At 31.7% G+C, this 15,416-nt stretch overlaps 2 protein-coding genes across 2 annotated transcripts; both read left to right on the top strand.

Annotated features, from left to right (window-relative positions):
• The first annotated feature begins 1,695 nt into the window (after nt 1–1,695).
• On the top strand, nt 1,696–9,594 carry LOC132737499 (deleted in malignant brain tumors 1 protein-like). Its single transcript, XM_060724794.1, has 11 exons — nt 1,696–1,962; nt 2,912–3,008; nt 3,933–4,051; nt 4,569–4,727; nt 5,225–5,312; nt 6,017–6,123; nt 6,309–6,473; nt 7,675–7,834; nt 8,407–8,534; nt 9,053–9,211; nt 9,551–9,594. The coding sequence occupies exons 1-11, from the start codon at nt 1,893–1,895 to the stop codon at nt 9,592–9,594; spliced, it is 1,296 nt and encodes a 431-aa protein (XP_060580777.1). The 5' UTR covers nt 1,696–1,892.
• Nucleotides 9,595–9,647: 53 nt separating this feature from the next.
• Nucleotides 9,648–13,638, top strand: LOC132737495 (acetylcholine receptor subunit beta-type unc-29-like). The gene is made up of 6 exons (XM_060724791.1): nt 9,648–9,682; nt 10,649–10,776; nt 11,548–11,691; nt 12,013–12,203; nt 12,447–12,749; nt 13,119–13,638. The coding sequence occupies exons 4-6, from the start codon at nt 12,099–12,101 to the stop codon at nt 13,608–13,610; spliced, it is 900 nt and encodes a 299-aa protein (XP_060580774.1). The 5' UTR covers nt 9,648–9,682; nt 10,649–10,776; nt 11,548–11,691; nt 12,013–12,098; the 3' UTR covers nt 13,611–13,638.
• The last annotated feature ends 1,778 nt before the right edge of the window (nt 13,639–15,416 follow it).

Below are 15,416 nucleotides of genomic sequence, written 5' to 3'. Positions count from 1 at the left end.
TGTTTAAATAATGAATAGTATTACAATAGATATTGTTAAGTAAGATATATTTTTGCAGTAGTGAATTCCTTGTTAGTTTGAATTAACGAAACTAGACCTTTAAATTTGTCATCATCCAAATTCTCAGTGTATAAAGCCGCCAACTTGGTTCAAAGGAGAGAGAGAGAGAGCATCGTTGGATTTGAAATCCAGGTATCAAAGGCGAGGTGAAAAGTCTCTATAATAATATAATCTTCGGCACTGAGTCGGATTCAGAAATTATGTTGGCTAAATAGGTGAAGAAATGGATAATTAGTGGGTAATTATCCGGGAAAGCCAGTAAAATGGATGTACTGCTAAGTTATGATCAACCATGCCTACAGTACTAGTATTTGATTAATTTGGTGGTGAGGCCCAGTGGTAAACGCGTTGGACTTGTAATCAAAGGATTGCTAAACACCAATATTTTAAGTCCAGCTGAGACAAGAAATTACTGAGATAAATCATTTAAAGAACACAATGTAAAATAAATATAAAGTATCGCAAATATTACTCTTCATCTGATATCAGCTCTATGGATTTGTTATTAGCTAGTTGTTTTATAACATATTCAGTGTTTTTTTCTGTATAATGATTGAATGCAAGGATATTATAAACACTTATTCTTGTTATATGATAAGTTTCCTGATAAGTGGCTTCCGTACGATTAAGTAGTTTTATGTTTTCAATAAATTAAATTGAATAAACACAAAAACACACGATTATGATAAATAAGTATTTGAAAAATAATATGAATACCCATTGTGCACTTAATTTATGCACCACTGTTAAGTAGTTCAGTTTTATCATTGAAAATTATTATTTCAGTAACAACTAACAGAATAAACGAAGTAAAAGCAAATACAGATCAATTAAAGGTTGACAAGACAAGCATATACAAATAAACGGACAACATTTCTTATGAAGTTTTGTTCAAGAGCTGACACTATCCGTAAAATTTACCAGGCATTTTATTTGAATGCGACACCATTTCTTATAACATATCCAATATGTGCTGAAAATTTAAAAGGCTACAACCCTCCTCAGCGAATGATTCTTCTTGGTCAAATATTGAAAGGTATACAAGTTGCTTTCTTGTCGAGTGATCAAGAATGTATATAAATCCCCGTGTTTTATATAGGGATTACAATAATAAGTATGCATCTAGTAAGTATATGTATCCAATATATTATATATAATTAACAGACTTAAACTTTTACTGATAAGACGATTGAGTAAACTGCTTACTCTGTGTCATATATATATATATATATATATATGTAAGGCATGTGCATCAAAAACAAGCAATAATTTTGTCAAATGTTTCTTAAAGTAGAAATATTCAGCCATTAATGTTCGCTCCAGTCCTTCGATTTCATACGGACTCATTATCTGGATCAAAATTACAAATTGTACACTTAGTATATATGACCCGGCGGACATTTTTCTATTCATACAGCTTTCAAGTTAGGGTGATTATAAGCAGAGTATATACTTATGACATTCTTTTGTTTTAAATGACAATTACAAAACAATTATCATATTATATTACAATTTAATTCCTTTACACTCTCATTACTTACTGTGAACAAAACCATTACGTTTAACACGTCTTCTTTCACCGATTATTAATACAACAAAAAGAAATATTTCACAACAATTGAAGAGAATATACAAATTGGAAAGCAGTTTGTTTTCGAGATATAGCCATGCAGTAAAATAATTGCTTTAACATTCGTTTTAATAATTAACATTGGTTGTCTTCAAGTTTGCATTGAGGTACACGTGCCTTAAGGACATTATCAGTCGTATACATTTAAACGGATTGTTTAATGTGAATCAAATACATTTTAATTGAAAATTTGTGTTTAACCATGGCATATGGAAGTTTGACTCCGATTCATATGTTAATATTTCTAATCGTATTCTATTTCTTCAAAAGTGGTAAGTACAAAAATACTGTATATGCCCCCACTTTTCATTTATTTTTTTAATGCTGATATAAGACAGAAATATTTGCAAGGTTGCTTTCCAGACAAGCCAATGTGATATTGTAAAGCTGTTTTATTATATAAACAGTACGGGGTAAGATTCTTTTAATAGGAATCATGCACATACTCCATCAAACTGAGTTTGCAATTTTCATGTAATTTTGCTGTTTATAATGCTTCTATAACTTTTTTCCAGATATTTAAACTTCTCTATAGTTGCTATATCTTTCTGGTCCTTCGTAGTCATTGTGTCCATCTTTTTTAAGTAATGAGAATTTAGTACTGCTCTGAAAGTCGGTGCTAGGGGTTGTGAGGGATGTTGCATTTTTTCATTACCCTCATGTACAGACTCAATCTAACAGAGTCTGCATTTTTCATGTTTTGCTGTTTTAATGCTTCCGGGGGATCTCATTTTACCTAACAAAAGCAGGTACCAAGTGGTAAAAAGTTGCCCCGTACTTCACTACAGTGTTGTTTTATCTTTCTGATTCTTCGAGATCATTGAGTCCAGCACTTTGAAGTGTTGATAATTGAGTACCGTTCAAGCCAGTGCGTGCCGGCCGTGATAGATCTTGCACTTTTTCATTATCCTTCAAGTACAGACTAAACTTTTATAACCGAGTCTGCTATTTCCATGTAAATTTCGGTTTTTATGCTTCAAAGGGATCATTTTTTTCGAGATTCTAGTAACTGTTTGCAAATATTTTTTATAGAAAATAAATGCTCTCTTATTTTTAATTAAAAGCAAGGGGCAGGACACTAAGTCCACTCTAACATCTAGGTCAGAACCGTAAAAAGGGACTTAATGATCCTTTTAAACTCAATACCAGTATTTTATGATACATCAAAATAAATTATTACTTTTAAAAGTCTGATATAACAAAATATATGTTTACTGTTAGCAAATGGTCAATGCGATGGCACAGGTCCACTTTTATTGAATGCGACCGATTCACCACAATACTTTACATCACCTAATTATCCAGGCAACTATCCAGCGTAAGTAATGTTTTCTTAAAAGGGATCAGATCAAGAATGTCTTAAATAAATTTCACTCAATAATAAACAACACTAAATTAATTGATTTTTTAAGAATTGAATTTTTGAGATGTAACTTTTGTTAGCATTCAGAGAAAATTTGTTTTAAATTATTGTATTATTTACATGCATACATCCAGGATAGCAAGTCATATGAATAAAAATTATTATTGTTTTTGTTGGGTTCTACGTCGCACCAACACAATATTTGTAATATTTCAAACTTTACTTGTGGAGGAAAACCTCAGGTGCATTTCCGTGCATTTTCTTCAGGCACAAACGGGCACCAGGGTAGAACAACCGATTTTACGTAAGAATGAAATTATCAAAAGTCCTTGTCGGGATTGAACCCACAACGGTGAGGAGCAAGTGGCTTGAAGTAACCGACCTAAAAGTGACATTATGTCAATCCAAGAATAAATAAAGGATGTTTAGGCAAAATTATAATTTTACCTTTTGTCATATCTATTTTCAATTTTATAATAAATGTCACCTGAGTAATCAATTTACCATCACAAATGTTAATATGTTTCGGAAAATATCGGTAATGTTCATTTTATAAAAAAAGGCTGGGGCAGTCTTTTTATATTTGAGGCAGTTTTATTCAGTTTAATTATAAACATTTGTGATTATCATTTATTGTTCATTCGCCATTTTGAAATAGTCAACCTTTTGAAATATATAACCAATTAAACTCAGCTTGACAATGAAAAATGGGCATAATGTCACTTTAACCGCTTGGCAACGGACGCTCAAATGAATTATTCCTAATGCTACACATTATCCTTGGTGTTTCACATTTGTCTTATGACACACATATATTTTAAAAACTAAGCGTTTTACTTTGATAGTTGTATTGACATTTTGGTTTTGCTATTGACATAGTAATGCTGATTGCTCGTGGCGCATTCTTGCACCAAGCACGGATGACAGAATCATTATCAACATTGAAGATTATGATTCAGAAAGTACAGCATCAGATTATATGGATTTGTATGATGGCTGTAAGTTTGGTTTATTTGTATTTAATATTCTTGCATAAAAATCAGGAATAGAAAAAATGCATTAACAGAGATTACGTTGTTTCACGTTCTTTTTATATATACGTTACTCGTGGCATAATCAAAATAAAACAACAGTTACATGCAATAACGGCTCCAGTTTTTTATTATCGGAACATAGCTGTTAAATGACATTGTACTAATCAGTGAAAAGCATGACGCATTTAACGATGGCTTATCAGCAGTTCTTTATCTTTTCTCTAGTTTGTAATTGAAACTTAACCTTAGGATACTCTTTATAAATACCTAAATCAAAATTTATTGTTTCTTTCATACCTATAATGCATTGAAATATACTAACGTCAGTTCTTAAAGAAAGTACATCACCATTAGATAAAGTGTTGAAAAAAACACACACATAAAAACAACAACAAACAACAACAACAACAACAGCATAGAAAGAAACAACAACAAAAAACCCGATACATCAGAATCTTGTATGTGCTTTTTATGTTTGTAGATAACGCATCAGCAACACGTATAATCCGGATGGCTGTTACTAACAGGAAGACTTTAAATGCTTTTGTTAGCAGTAGTGATGCTCTATTCATCACCTTTGTATCTGATTATATGATACAATATACTGGTTTCCAAATACTTTATTTCACAAACAAAACAGGTGAGTTATAACAGGAATTAGGAGTTATTTAAATGAATGATATGTGATTATAAAAACAAACATATATTGAATAATATTATATTAGCTTTAAAAAACCAAGTGAAGATGCTCTTTCATATATTGTTTAGTTTTTATTGACGTAGCCGGTGAGCGCTGTCGTCTTTTATTGAATGTTTTTGGACCGTGGTAGGAGCTGTTATTATTAACAGTTTATGACATGTTGTATAAATCAGTTTTATTTTGATTTTTAAAAATCGAGTAAACAAGTATATATTTAATAACTTTATTTAATAAGCATGTGCATTGTGATATTTATTTTCATGAAATTTCAGGCTCAGTTTAACAGCTTATCCCTAAGCTTTATTGTTTTATTATTTTGTCTGGTTAAATTTGGATTGTAAGTCATTGTCAATATTTTGTGCATGATTTGATTAAACAAATTATTTAATCACAAAAAAAAAAATACAGAAAAGAAATAAAAAAAACAACTTCTACAGCTAATCAGCCGGGATGTGATGACACACTTACTGTATCGGATTCGGAGCAGATATTGATGTCCCCAAATTTACCAGCCGTATATAACGCGTAAGTACACCAACTACAAATTGTATGTCTTCTTTTTCTACACATTTCTGTTGTTTTTATCATATTCCAAAAATAATACGTTTTGTTCAATATATTGTATTTTGAAATACATCTATGTTGGTTTGTATCTATTTTTGTATTCTCAAGAATACCTCTTCTCTTCAGTGTTAGACATTCAAGTTGACGATATTAGTAAAATTAGACCCGTAAACGATGGTATATCTTCACGTGTTACCTTCATTAAATGAAGAGATTAATAATACATGTAATAATAATAATATTAAAAATGATAATAAAAGTATAATAATAATGATATTATTATTATACTTATCATGAACAATACCTTAAGATTAAGTTCAATAAATTAAATAAACAATACCAAGGTCAAGTAACTAGAACATACAATCAAGGATATACTGATAATCAGATTTTGGAAAGTATGTATTGTTGATATTGTTTATCATATTCTAATACATGTAGCTAAAGAAATAAATATCTATAAAATTAATATAAAACGAAAAATTCAATGATGTTATAGATTTTGTTTAAGTCCCCTGTCTATTTAAAGTTGTAGTTTGTTTGTTAGTTTCTTTGACATTATTTTGCACATTTACAAATTCACATTTTTTAATGTATGTCCAGTTTACCAGTGCTATCTCTTGTTTGTAAGTGTATAAATGTTTTCTTGTTTGATTTCTTTTAAGATCTCATTCGTGTTCATGGACATTTTCATCAACTACAGGAATTTTGTTTCAAATAAAGTTTCTTGACATGAGTAATTGTGGAAACAGTCACTTGAGATTCTATGATGGTAAAATATTCATCTTTTATCTTTCCATGCACATTTAATGTTAGGACATCTAAGTTTAAAATTCTCAATGTAAATATGTATTACATTACTTAAAGATAATACTAACATGATGAGTAAAAAGAAAGAGAACATAAAAGTATTCTTCATTGTTGTATTTTGCATTCATTTGGTCACTCTTTTTACAGGTAATTCAACGGCTGGCGCAGAACTTGATTTAGTTTGTTCCACGGCTCTAGTATATGAGTTTACTGACATAGAAACAAGCGAATTTACCGGTCATGTTGTCTGGACAGTTACCACTCCAACATCTGACTTTTATGGTTTTATGTTGATATACAGGACTAACGTAGGTAAATGATTGACAGATATTTGTGTGGAACGTGTCATTTGTTTCCATTTTATAAGGAAATAAATATTATCTTTATGTTTTATACAGCAAGCAGTTCGAAAGTTTTATAGTAAGCAGACGTTTGATGGTGATGATACTACGGATTTGATATATTTTTAATTCTCAACATTCATGATATTAATGTATTTCATATTTATTCAAATGATATACCACTTCGCAATTGTAGTGTTTGGACTTCCATAAAAACACTAATTTACTATAACTGTTCTAACTCCTATAAAAACAAAAGAAGAAAAAGATGATTCAGTCTATTGGCAATAGGTTATTTTTTGGAAACTATAAAAGTACACAAAATATAAATTTTAAGGTTTTTGAGACTTAAAAAAAAGCACATCTGGGACATAATGGGTTTTTAAAACGAGAAAAAACAACCCCCCCCCAAAAAAAAAAAAAAAAAAAAAATAAATAACAACTAATACAACTAACGCAAATTCTACTGCTTATTACGATATATGCAAAATGGTTTTCGTGGACAAAAGTTTTGGTCATCTTTAGTTCGTAAATGAACATTGCCTTGCCTTGTTGATCTTTATTCTCATTTTTTTTTTAAATAAGAAAGTACACGAGATTCAGTGATTTTACGAGGTATCAAGGTTGTCTGACATATATCTGTGCTTATAATCAAGGCTATTTTTTTTAATTCATATAAACCGATAACGTATTGGCTTTTACACACACTGCTATATATAAAAATAAAATAATAATTCATCAGCGGCGTACATAAGAACACGTGATGTCAACCTAGTTGGACATTCATATCACTATTTACTTACTTACTACTACCTATCTAAAACTCTTTTAGATCATATGTGGTGTAAAATTCTATCCTCTTATCTCACCCCCAACACTTCAAAAGATGAATATTTGCATATATTTGTGAATATATTTGAGCCGCGTCACGACAAAACCAACATAGTGCGTTTGCAACCAGCATGGATCCAGACCAGCCTGCGCTTCCGCGCAGTCTGATCAGGATCCATGCTGTTCGCTTACCAACCCTATAACAAGTACGTAAACTGATAGCGAACAGCATGGATCCTGATTAGACTGCGCGGAAGCGCAGGCTCGTCTGGATCCATGCTGGTCGCAAACGCATTATGTTGCTTTTGTCATGACGCGGCTCATCAATGTCATAATTGCAGTAACAACAACAACAACGACAACAACAGCGGCTCCAACAACGACCTTGACACCTGGAGTTTTTGACAATTGTACGGCCTCTGGGGCGTACATGACTGCATCTATATCACCAAACTTTGACTACATATATTCACCTGATTACGAAAGTGGGGTGTATCCAAGGTACACATATCTAACATATTATGTATTTGCTTATTCAAATCTCGTAGGTTTTATTTAATCTTAAGTGCAAAAGACTTCTAGCCTAACAAGAACATATGGGAATTAATGTATCTGAACCCGACAGAGAGTTATACAATAGATCAGGTAAAATGCATTAACATAGGAAATTAGAATTTTTGCATGTTAATTTCTCTATTTATATATGCAATTTTGACCGTAAAAAATCTTAATTTGTCTTAATCTTTCGGCCATAACTTTGCATAGATTCGGTGATACATTTGCACAATGCCTGTGCTGTTTATATATTTTGCGTTTATTGATATTCAGAGTATTCAGGGAAATAGTAAAAAAATAAAAAAATGAAAGCAACAGCATTTTACAGGACATAAAATACATCAAATGCAGTTGATTACGTATAATGTGACGTCACAAATTACGACATCAACAGATGCGTAGTTGTTTTTAATCACGTGCTCCTAATTTAATTATTTCCAATAAAGAAAGTTGAGGTTTATATCTATATATCATATTGTAACATCAAATAAAATAAAAGTACCTTTTGACTCTTTCAGTAACAAATATTGTAGATGGTACGTCACGGCACCGGACAACTATTCAGTCGAAGCATATTTTGACAATGAAACATACGCTATTGAAAGCAATAGCTACTGTCGCTATGATTACGTCATATTTTACGATGGTATGCAGCAATACGCAAAATAACCAAGTAACCAAGCTTAGGTTATAGGAATTAAGAATTATCGATATATTTTGACTGTCTTTTTTATTGTGTCAGGAACAATTTGTCTTTCGTTTGTCGTACACATGAATATAAAATGAATTTCTATTGTAAACAGATCGCAGCAGAACGTTTTTTTGATAGGATTGCAATTTGCAATTTAAAACTATCAAAATTTGAGGAGAAAAATGTATATTTATAATATCTGTAAGTGTTTATTTATTCAGGGTAAAATACGTTTGAAATGAGTATATTTTGTTTTTATGACTTTAATATAAACACATAATATAAACACATTTACATTTTTTTAAAAGTAACTAATTAATAAAAGTTGTAGTGCAAAGTCACTTCCAACATTGTAAACTATGACTATTTAGCATTAGAATTTAATAATTCAAATTATATACAAAATGAACCAACATTTTTGGAAATCTGTACAGGGTTGTTTGTTTTAAAATCTTATGAGCAATTTGTTTTAGGTAACTTAACAACGAATACAATGTTAGACAAGTTCTGTGGATTGATTCGACCAACCTCAGTGTACAGAAGTTCAAGCACTCAAATGTTAATAGTGTTTTCCTCAGACTATGCCATACAAAAAGCTGGGTTCAGAATTAGAATAAAGGCTGTTGACAACAGTAAGTGGTGTCTCTTACATTTAAAACATCTAGTACGTGATAGCTTTTAGTTTTTGATGCCAATAACAAACGTTAAGTAGAAATAAGTTTGTTTTAAGTATATCTTATTCAAGTTCAAACATTTCGTTAAACCTAGCACCATGCGTTTTATCTCCACCCTTTCGGACACCCTTCAGAACCCGGAATGATAAGCTTGAAATATAATATATTTTGATTTAGAAGCACTGGAGAAGAAATAATGCATTGAAGTTAGGGACCGAAGCTTTTCAACTGCCTCAGAATTAAACTCTGGTCGTATTTATGTAACTTACAATGTATTTTTTTTTAATATGCTTTCAGCTATCCTCTTTTTGACTGACCACACATTTTTTGCACGTACTTAAATAGATTGGGAAAGCACATTTTTCAAAATTATACATAATTATAATCAAACATCAGTTCGCCGGGATTCGGGTCATCAAACTACCCTTTGTAAGTTGTAAAGAGTTTTGTAGACATAAAATATCTTATCATAAGGATGAAATAATTTTTATATCATGTGTGACTTTATGGAAAACTTGATTGAACGGTTTTCATCACATACTCATAAATATATATCATAAATGAATGCACAAACACAAAAAAATAAAAGGGAAAACAATACGTCTGCTTCTGTCACGTTTCCTTTTCTATGAAGTTGGTAAAAAATGGTCAATATCCAAGTTATGGACAAAACCTATAATAGTGTTTTTGTTTCAGCACTAAGAAAGTATAATAGTGGAAAATGTTGAAAAATGAACGAAAAGAAATAAAAATATATTTAAATGTTATGTAAATCATACAAATCTTATTTAAAAACTAGAAAAAGTTGCGTTTAAATAATGTACTGCTAGGTATACAAGTAAATAGCTATTTGTATTTACGTGAAGCGTAAGTTCATTCGCATAGACCATGAGGTTCAATTTGCTATGAAATATCTCAGAGAAAAAAGAAATCTTTGGATTATTGTCAAAAGAAGACTTTTCATTATACATAAGTTAATAAATCAATTGAATATATACCATTGTAATGGGAAAGAAACGTGCAAGAAGAACATGCACGTTATTAAAGTCTAATAACATTATGTATGTAATATTGCAATGACTGTTTTGTCACTTCAGTCATGCATGCTGTCATGGCAGCAGGCGTTTTTCTCTTTCTATTACATCAAAAAAGCATTTTTTTCTGGATATTCAATAAAAAGTGTCCACCCCGATTTGATTTGGTGCCTTCTGGGTGCCCTACTGTGGTAGCGTGGGTGCGTCGGGGGCTGCGTGAACGTTGCCTTTGCCTTGTAGACCTTTATTCTTGTAATTTTTGAAATGCATTTTGTTGTCATCAAAACCGTCGTGTTAAGATTATCTTTTATAGTTGTTTGATAGGCTTACTTGATCTTTGAATTATTACTTTTGTTTTTAGGAACGTTGAAGTATTCTGGTTGTTTTACAACGCCAACACCACCCATTATAGAATCGTTCTTGACATTATCAGAATTAGTATTGAGAGATCATATAAATGTATCTATGATCGGCTCGTCTTGTATAATGGTAATGTTTTTTATCATGTCTTTTATCATTTTAAGACGTTTGTGCTAATGCTTTAAAAGCATCTATATATTTTTGAACCCCTTTCATGCGATGTCAGCAGTTATAGATTATACCAACAAACTATTTCCAGAAAATATGTGAAATAAGATGACATGCAAAACGAGCAAAACAAAATTTTATACCATGATGTGATAATTTATTGAATAATAGCTAAACATAACAATTAGAGATATATTGACGCGTGATACCGTTCCGCACTTATTATGTAACTGAATGTACACTAAAGACCATGTTAAATTTTTTCCAAAAGGTTTCAGCAGAAATAAGTCAGTAGACCATTGAAAACGTAAGTTACAAAGATTACCGAGAATATATATGAAAAAAGTATTAATTTTAAAGTCATCTAAAATGAACACCTACAATTAATAACTTACATTAAGTTAATCACATCAAGATTGTTCTGATGTCAAGGTGATTACTTTGTTATGTTTTAACAATGATGTACCATTGACCATATGAAAAATATCTAAGAACAGCGATACCTTTTTTTCAAGAAACTGTTAAAAAAATCATTTTTAAATTTAGTGTTTTACGCTTGACTTAATATTATCAACAGCGAACTGTTTCTCGTTATATTCAAAGTCCTCTATTTACATAAAATACAAACATTGTATTGTCATACTTAAATTTATGTATCACCAGCATGACTTCAATGTTACATGTTAATATATTAGTTATATACAGATGTTACTTAAAGACTACATTTTACAGGATCATGCATAAAAGATGGTGTCCATGATACTGTATGTGGTTACTGGAAGAAACAATGGAATCTTGAAGGTCAAGAATATCTTCTCCATTTCCATAGTGACGGTTATATCACGCAGTCAGGGTTTTTGATCAATTACTACGCAGGTATACCACGTAAAATAATGCTATTCATTTGATAGATGCACTCTTAAATACTATTTTAAAGTAAAAATATCATGTAGGCAAATACAGTTTCGGTTTAATACAAGCGTGAATAAAATACTTTATACTGACTGATTAAGATAAATATTAAGCTATTTTGTAATTTATAAACTATTCCTTGGAAAATTGATTCGGTCAGTTACGGTAAAGACTTGTAAGTATGATCACGAAAGACACACCAATTTACCGAAAATGGCATGAAAAGTGCAAATGTTACTTTATTTAACATAAGTTGACACATAAATTATTTATTTTTCATGAAAGAGGAAAAGGCAGTGCCAATCGCAGAAACAACTTCGACAACAACGTTTGGTCCGCCAGTGGGCGCTGTTGTAGACGCAGTCAAAGAAATGTTAACTAACTATTCAAATGAAAATCTGCCGACAAGAGACCTTAGTGAAGCTTTAAAAGCTTATGTCGATTTCTATTTCGTTGGAATAAACGGACTGGACGAGGTACGTTCATAATTTAGATGTTTTGCATTTTGCCAAATAAACTGTAAAATACTTTTAGCACAGTCATAACACATGATGTAATGTAAATGTAAAAAAGATGGTTGGTATGCATAATAAATTAGCTGAAAACATCATTTCACCTTCAAATCATAAATGAATTGTTAAAATAATTCGTTTGAAAACTTATTTTACAATCATTATACTTAATATATTTTGTGACCACTATGAAACATAATTTCTTAGGTCGAACAAAAGCTAACTTCTACAGGACAATTTGAGGTAAAGTGGGAAGATCCAAATCTATCCTGGGACCCTACCAAGCGCCAAGGAGTCGTTCAGGTGCTTCTCCCACAGAACGACCTCTGGAAACCGGACATTGCATTGATGAACGGGTTTTCTAAGATAACTGCAATGGGAGCCAAGTTCATGTTTATAGACATCAATTATAATGGATCTTGTATATGGAAACCCTATCAGGTTATGGAGTCTGTATGTAAAGTAGATTTAACACACTATCCATACGACAGACAGATATGCATCCTCAAGGTACATACCATTTAAATGAAACAAAAGTCTTACATCTATATTAATTATGATTAGAAATAACTTGACAAGAGGTGATCCCTCTTAATCATTAAGTTTCAATGATATTTATGTGTATGGTATTAAACAATGATATATATGTGTTATGCATTTAAATGTTTGACAAATAGCACCTCATCCAAGGGATGCAGGATTCCTTCAAGGAGGAAAGAAAACTATCCTTTAAGGTTTTAAAAAATTGATGGTTTTGCCTAAGTGCTCGATAAATGTGGTATTTAAATTCAAAAAATGAAAGTGTTCAATACGTAAGCTTAGTATATTTATTTTTGCATAAAATAATTATAAGCATCAGATAGTGTATTAATTTTTTAGTTTGGGACTTGGTCAAGCGACGACAGTGAAGTTGTTACAGAGCTTGGAACGCTTGGACTTCAAATACATCCAAACTTTCAAAAGAATTCTAATTGGAAACTAATTTCTACAGAAACCAAACAAGAAATAAACAATAATCATAAAGTTGTAGAATTTTACTTGACTATTGAACGTTATTCCCGTTACGTGACCTATTATATGACAATCCCTGTCATAATGTTGGCTTATATGAATGTTGTTACGTTCATAATTCCTACTGAATCAGGAGAAAAATCGGGGTTCAGTGTCACGATATTTCTTTCCTTTGTTGTTCTCTTGATAATCAACAACCAATCGTTGCCAGACAACTCTGACACCATCTCCCTGTATGCTGCATTTCTGCTGACAATGACCATAATGAGCGCAATTGCCCTTTTGATAAGCGTATTGCAAATAAGAGCTATAACATTGGTTAGCCGAAGGTATCCGATTCCACAATGCTTCGAAAAATGATTGACTACACATTGAAGTTTCGGGCATACTTACCTTTTTCTAATAAAGGTGAAAATTCAAAGCGCAAACGCATAAAGAACGCAGACATCGACGAAAATAGACACACTCCGAAAGGAGACAGCGAAGCAAGTACTAGTGACAGCAGTGGCTACCATAGTTCACCATCTTCAAAGAAAAGGACTGTTGCTTTTAAGATAGACAATGAGAAAAATTTAGACCCAGAGGAAAATGACAGGTTTGTAATCCCTCGAAAACGTGATAATAGAAGACCTTCATTTGAAAGCGAAACTACTTTATTTGAAGCAAATGCAATTATTAGGCCCTCCACAGCTGTATCGAAAGAATTACAAGAGCAACCTGACAGGTCTGATAAGCGAAACACCTTTAATGATAAAAATAAAAAAGAAAGACACATAACGTTTGTACGTAAGGAAATTGAAGATCTAAACGATGTACCAGAACCTCCGTTTGATAGAAAAATAGAAAATAAATTCGAAAAAGATGAAAAAGAAAACAATATTTTTATCAATTCTGCGAACCAAAATATGGATAACATTATTCCTGAATATGACCTCTATGAGTTGGAGCATTTTAAAGAAGACTTTGAGAAAGAAACGTGCTCTGCTAGTGGTAACTCTAAAGAAAAATCCCTTCCTGACACAACACAAGATAAAGAAACAATAAAAGATATGAAGCCAGTAGCTCTGGATAATAATCTTACAAATAAAAGCGAAAACAACACACTTATCGATACAGGAAGGAATGAAAACACTATGAAGGAAACCGAGGATAAAAGTAGTCCTAATATCTTTAATATGAAAGAAAACAATGTTTTAAACATCATTAATTACAATAAATCAGAAGATTCATCACAAGAAAATACGCAAAACTTTGATAAACCAACAGAGGATACACATCAAACTAGAGGTGATTCTTCTAAAGATTTAAGGATAAACACAGATGAAGGCGTAGGACATCAGTCCGGTTCCATATTTGATGAAATAATGGATTTACAAGCTACTTCAGCTACTGAGTATAAAATGAATCGACCGGAATCATCAGCAGAATATCGGCCATTATCTGTCAATAGATTGTTCTCCTCAGAGGACTGTGGACTTACTTCAGCTAGAACTGGTAGAGCAATCTCGGTTGGAACAAGTCGACCAGGTTCAAGAATGGATGGCCGAGCACTTTCAGTTTTGACACAACGCCCTATGTCTATAGTTAGTCGCAAAAGGCCAGCGTCTGTATTAAGCCAACATTACAACACAGCTTCTTTGCTTGATGATGATGAGACAAAGCAAGAGAAACAATTGCACTATGAAGACAATGAATCACAATTGAGTGAGGAACAATCGAGTGAAAGTCTTGAAAGTAGCATCGGGACGGACAGTTCCGGCAAAGATGGGCATGACTGGTCCGATATTGTGTCGTGCACAGACTTTATTTTCTTTATAATTTACTTGTTTTTCACCACATTAATGGCACTTGCAATATTCTTGACGATGATAACGTCTGCCTAACTTGTTTTAGTTATCTACAAAAATGTATACAACAGTCTTACAAAGTGTCACCTTATTAACCTTATTTATTTGTTTATGAGCACTTCAATTTATTTGTTGTTGAGCACTTCATTGTTTAAACTTGTAATTTGAATCAGCACAATTTAGATACTTAGATTCTTTCGAAAAGTAAAAGGCACAGGACAGAACCATATCAATGTGGTCTACAAACAGCATGAATAGATTTCACCTTATATTTAACTCTAATTTAACATGTCTTTCTGTTTAAGCATAACATAACTAC

Source organism: Ruditapes philippinarum, unplaced genomic scaffold, assembly GCF_026571515.1.
Source record: "Ruditapes philippinarum isolate M1 unplaced genomic scaffold, ASM2657151v2 ctg765_1_1_1_1, whole genome shotgun sequence".
Lineage (NCBI taxonomy): Eukaryota > Metazoa > Mollusca > Bivalvia > Venerida > Veneridae > Ruditapes > Ruditapes philippinarum.
The sequence above is the reverse complement of the archived record's forward strand: the minus strand, read 5'-3'. Positions and strand labels throughout refer to the sequence as shown.

Bases quoted from the DNA above. Each gene is read 5' to 3' on its own strand.
- LOC132737499 (XM_060724794.1), top strand. From the start codon at position 1,893: ATGGCATATGGAAGTTTGACTCCGATTCATATGTTAATATTTCTAATC. The intron at 4,728-5,224 runs GTGAGTTATAAC...CAACTTCTACAG, and splicing joins TTATTTCACAAACAAAACAG to CTAATCAGCCGGGATGTGAT. The intron at 7,835-8,406 runs GTACACATATCT...TGACTCTTTCAG, and splicing joins GAAAGTGGGGTGTATCCAAG to TAACAAATATTGTAGATGGT.
- LOC132737495 (XM_060724791.1), top strand. From the start codon at position 12,099: ATGTTAACTAACTATTCAAATGAAAATCTGCCGACAAGAGACCTTAGT. The intron at 12,204-12,446 runs GTACGTTCATAA...ATAATTTCTTAG, and splicing joins GAATAAACGGACTGGACGAG to GTCGAACAAAAGCTAACTTC. The intron at 12,750-13,118 runs GTACATACCATT...TTAATTTTTTAG, and splicing joins GACAGATATGCATCCTCAAG to TTTGGGACTTGGTCAAGCGA.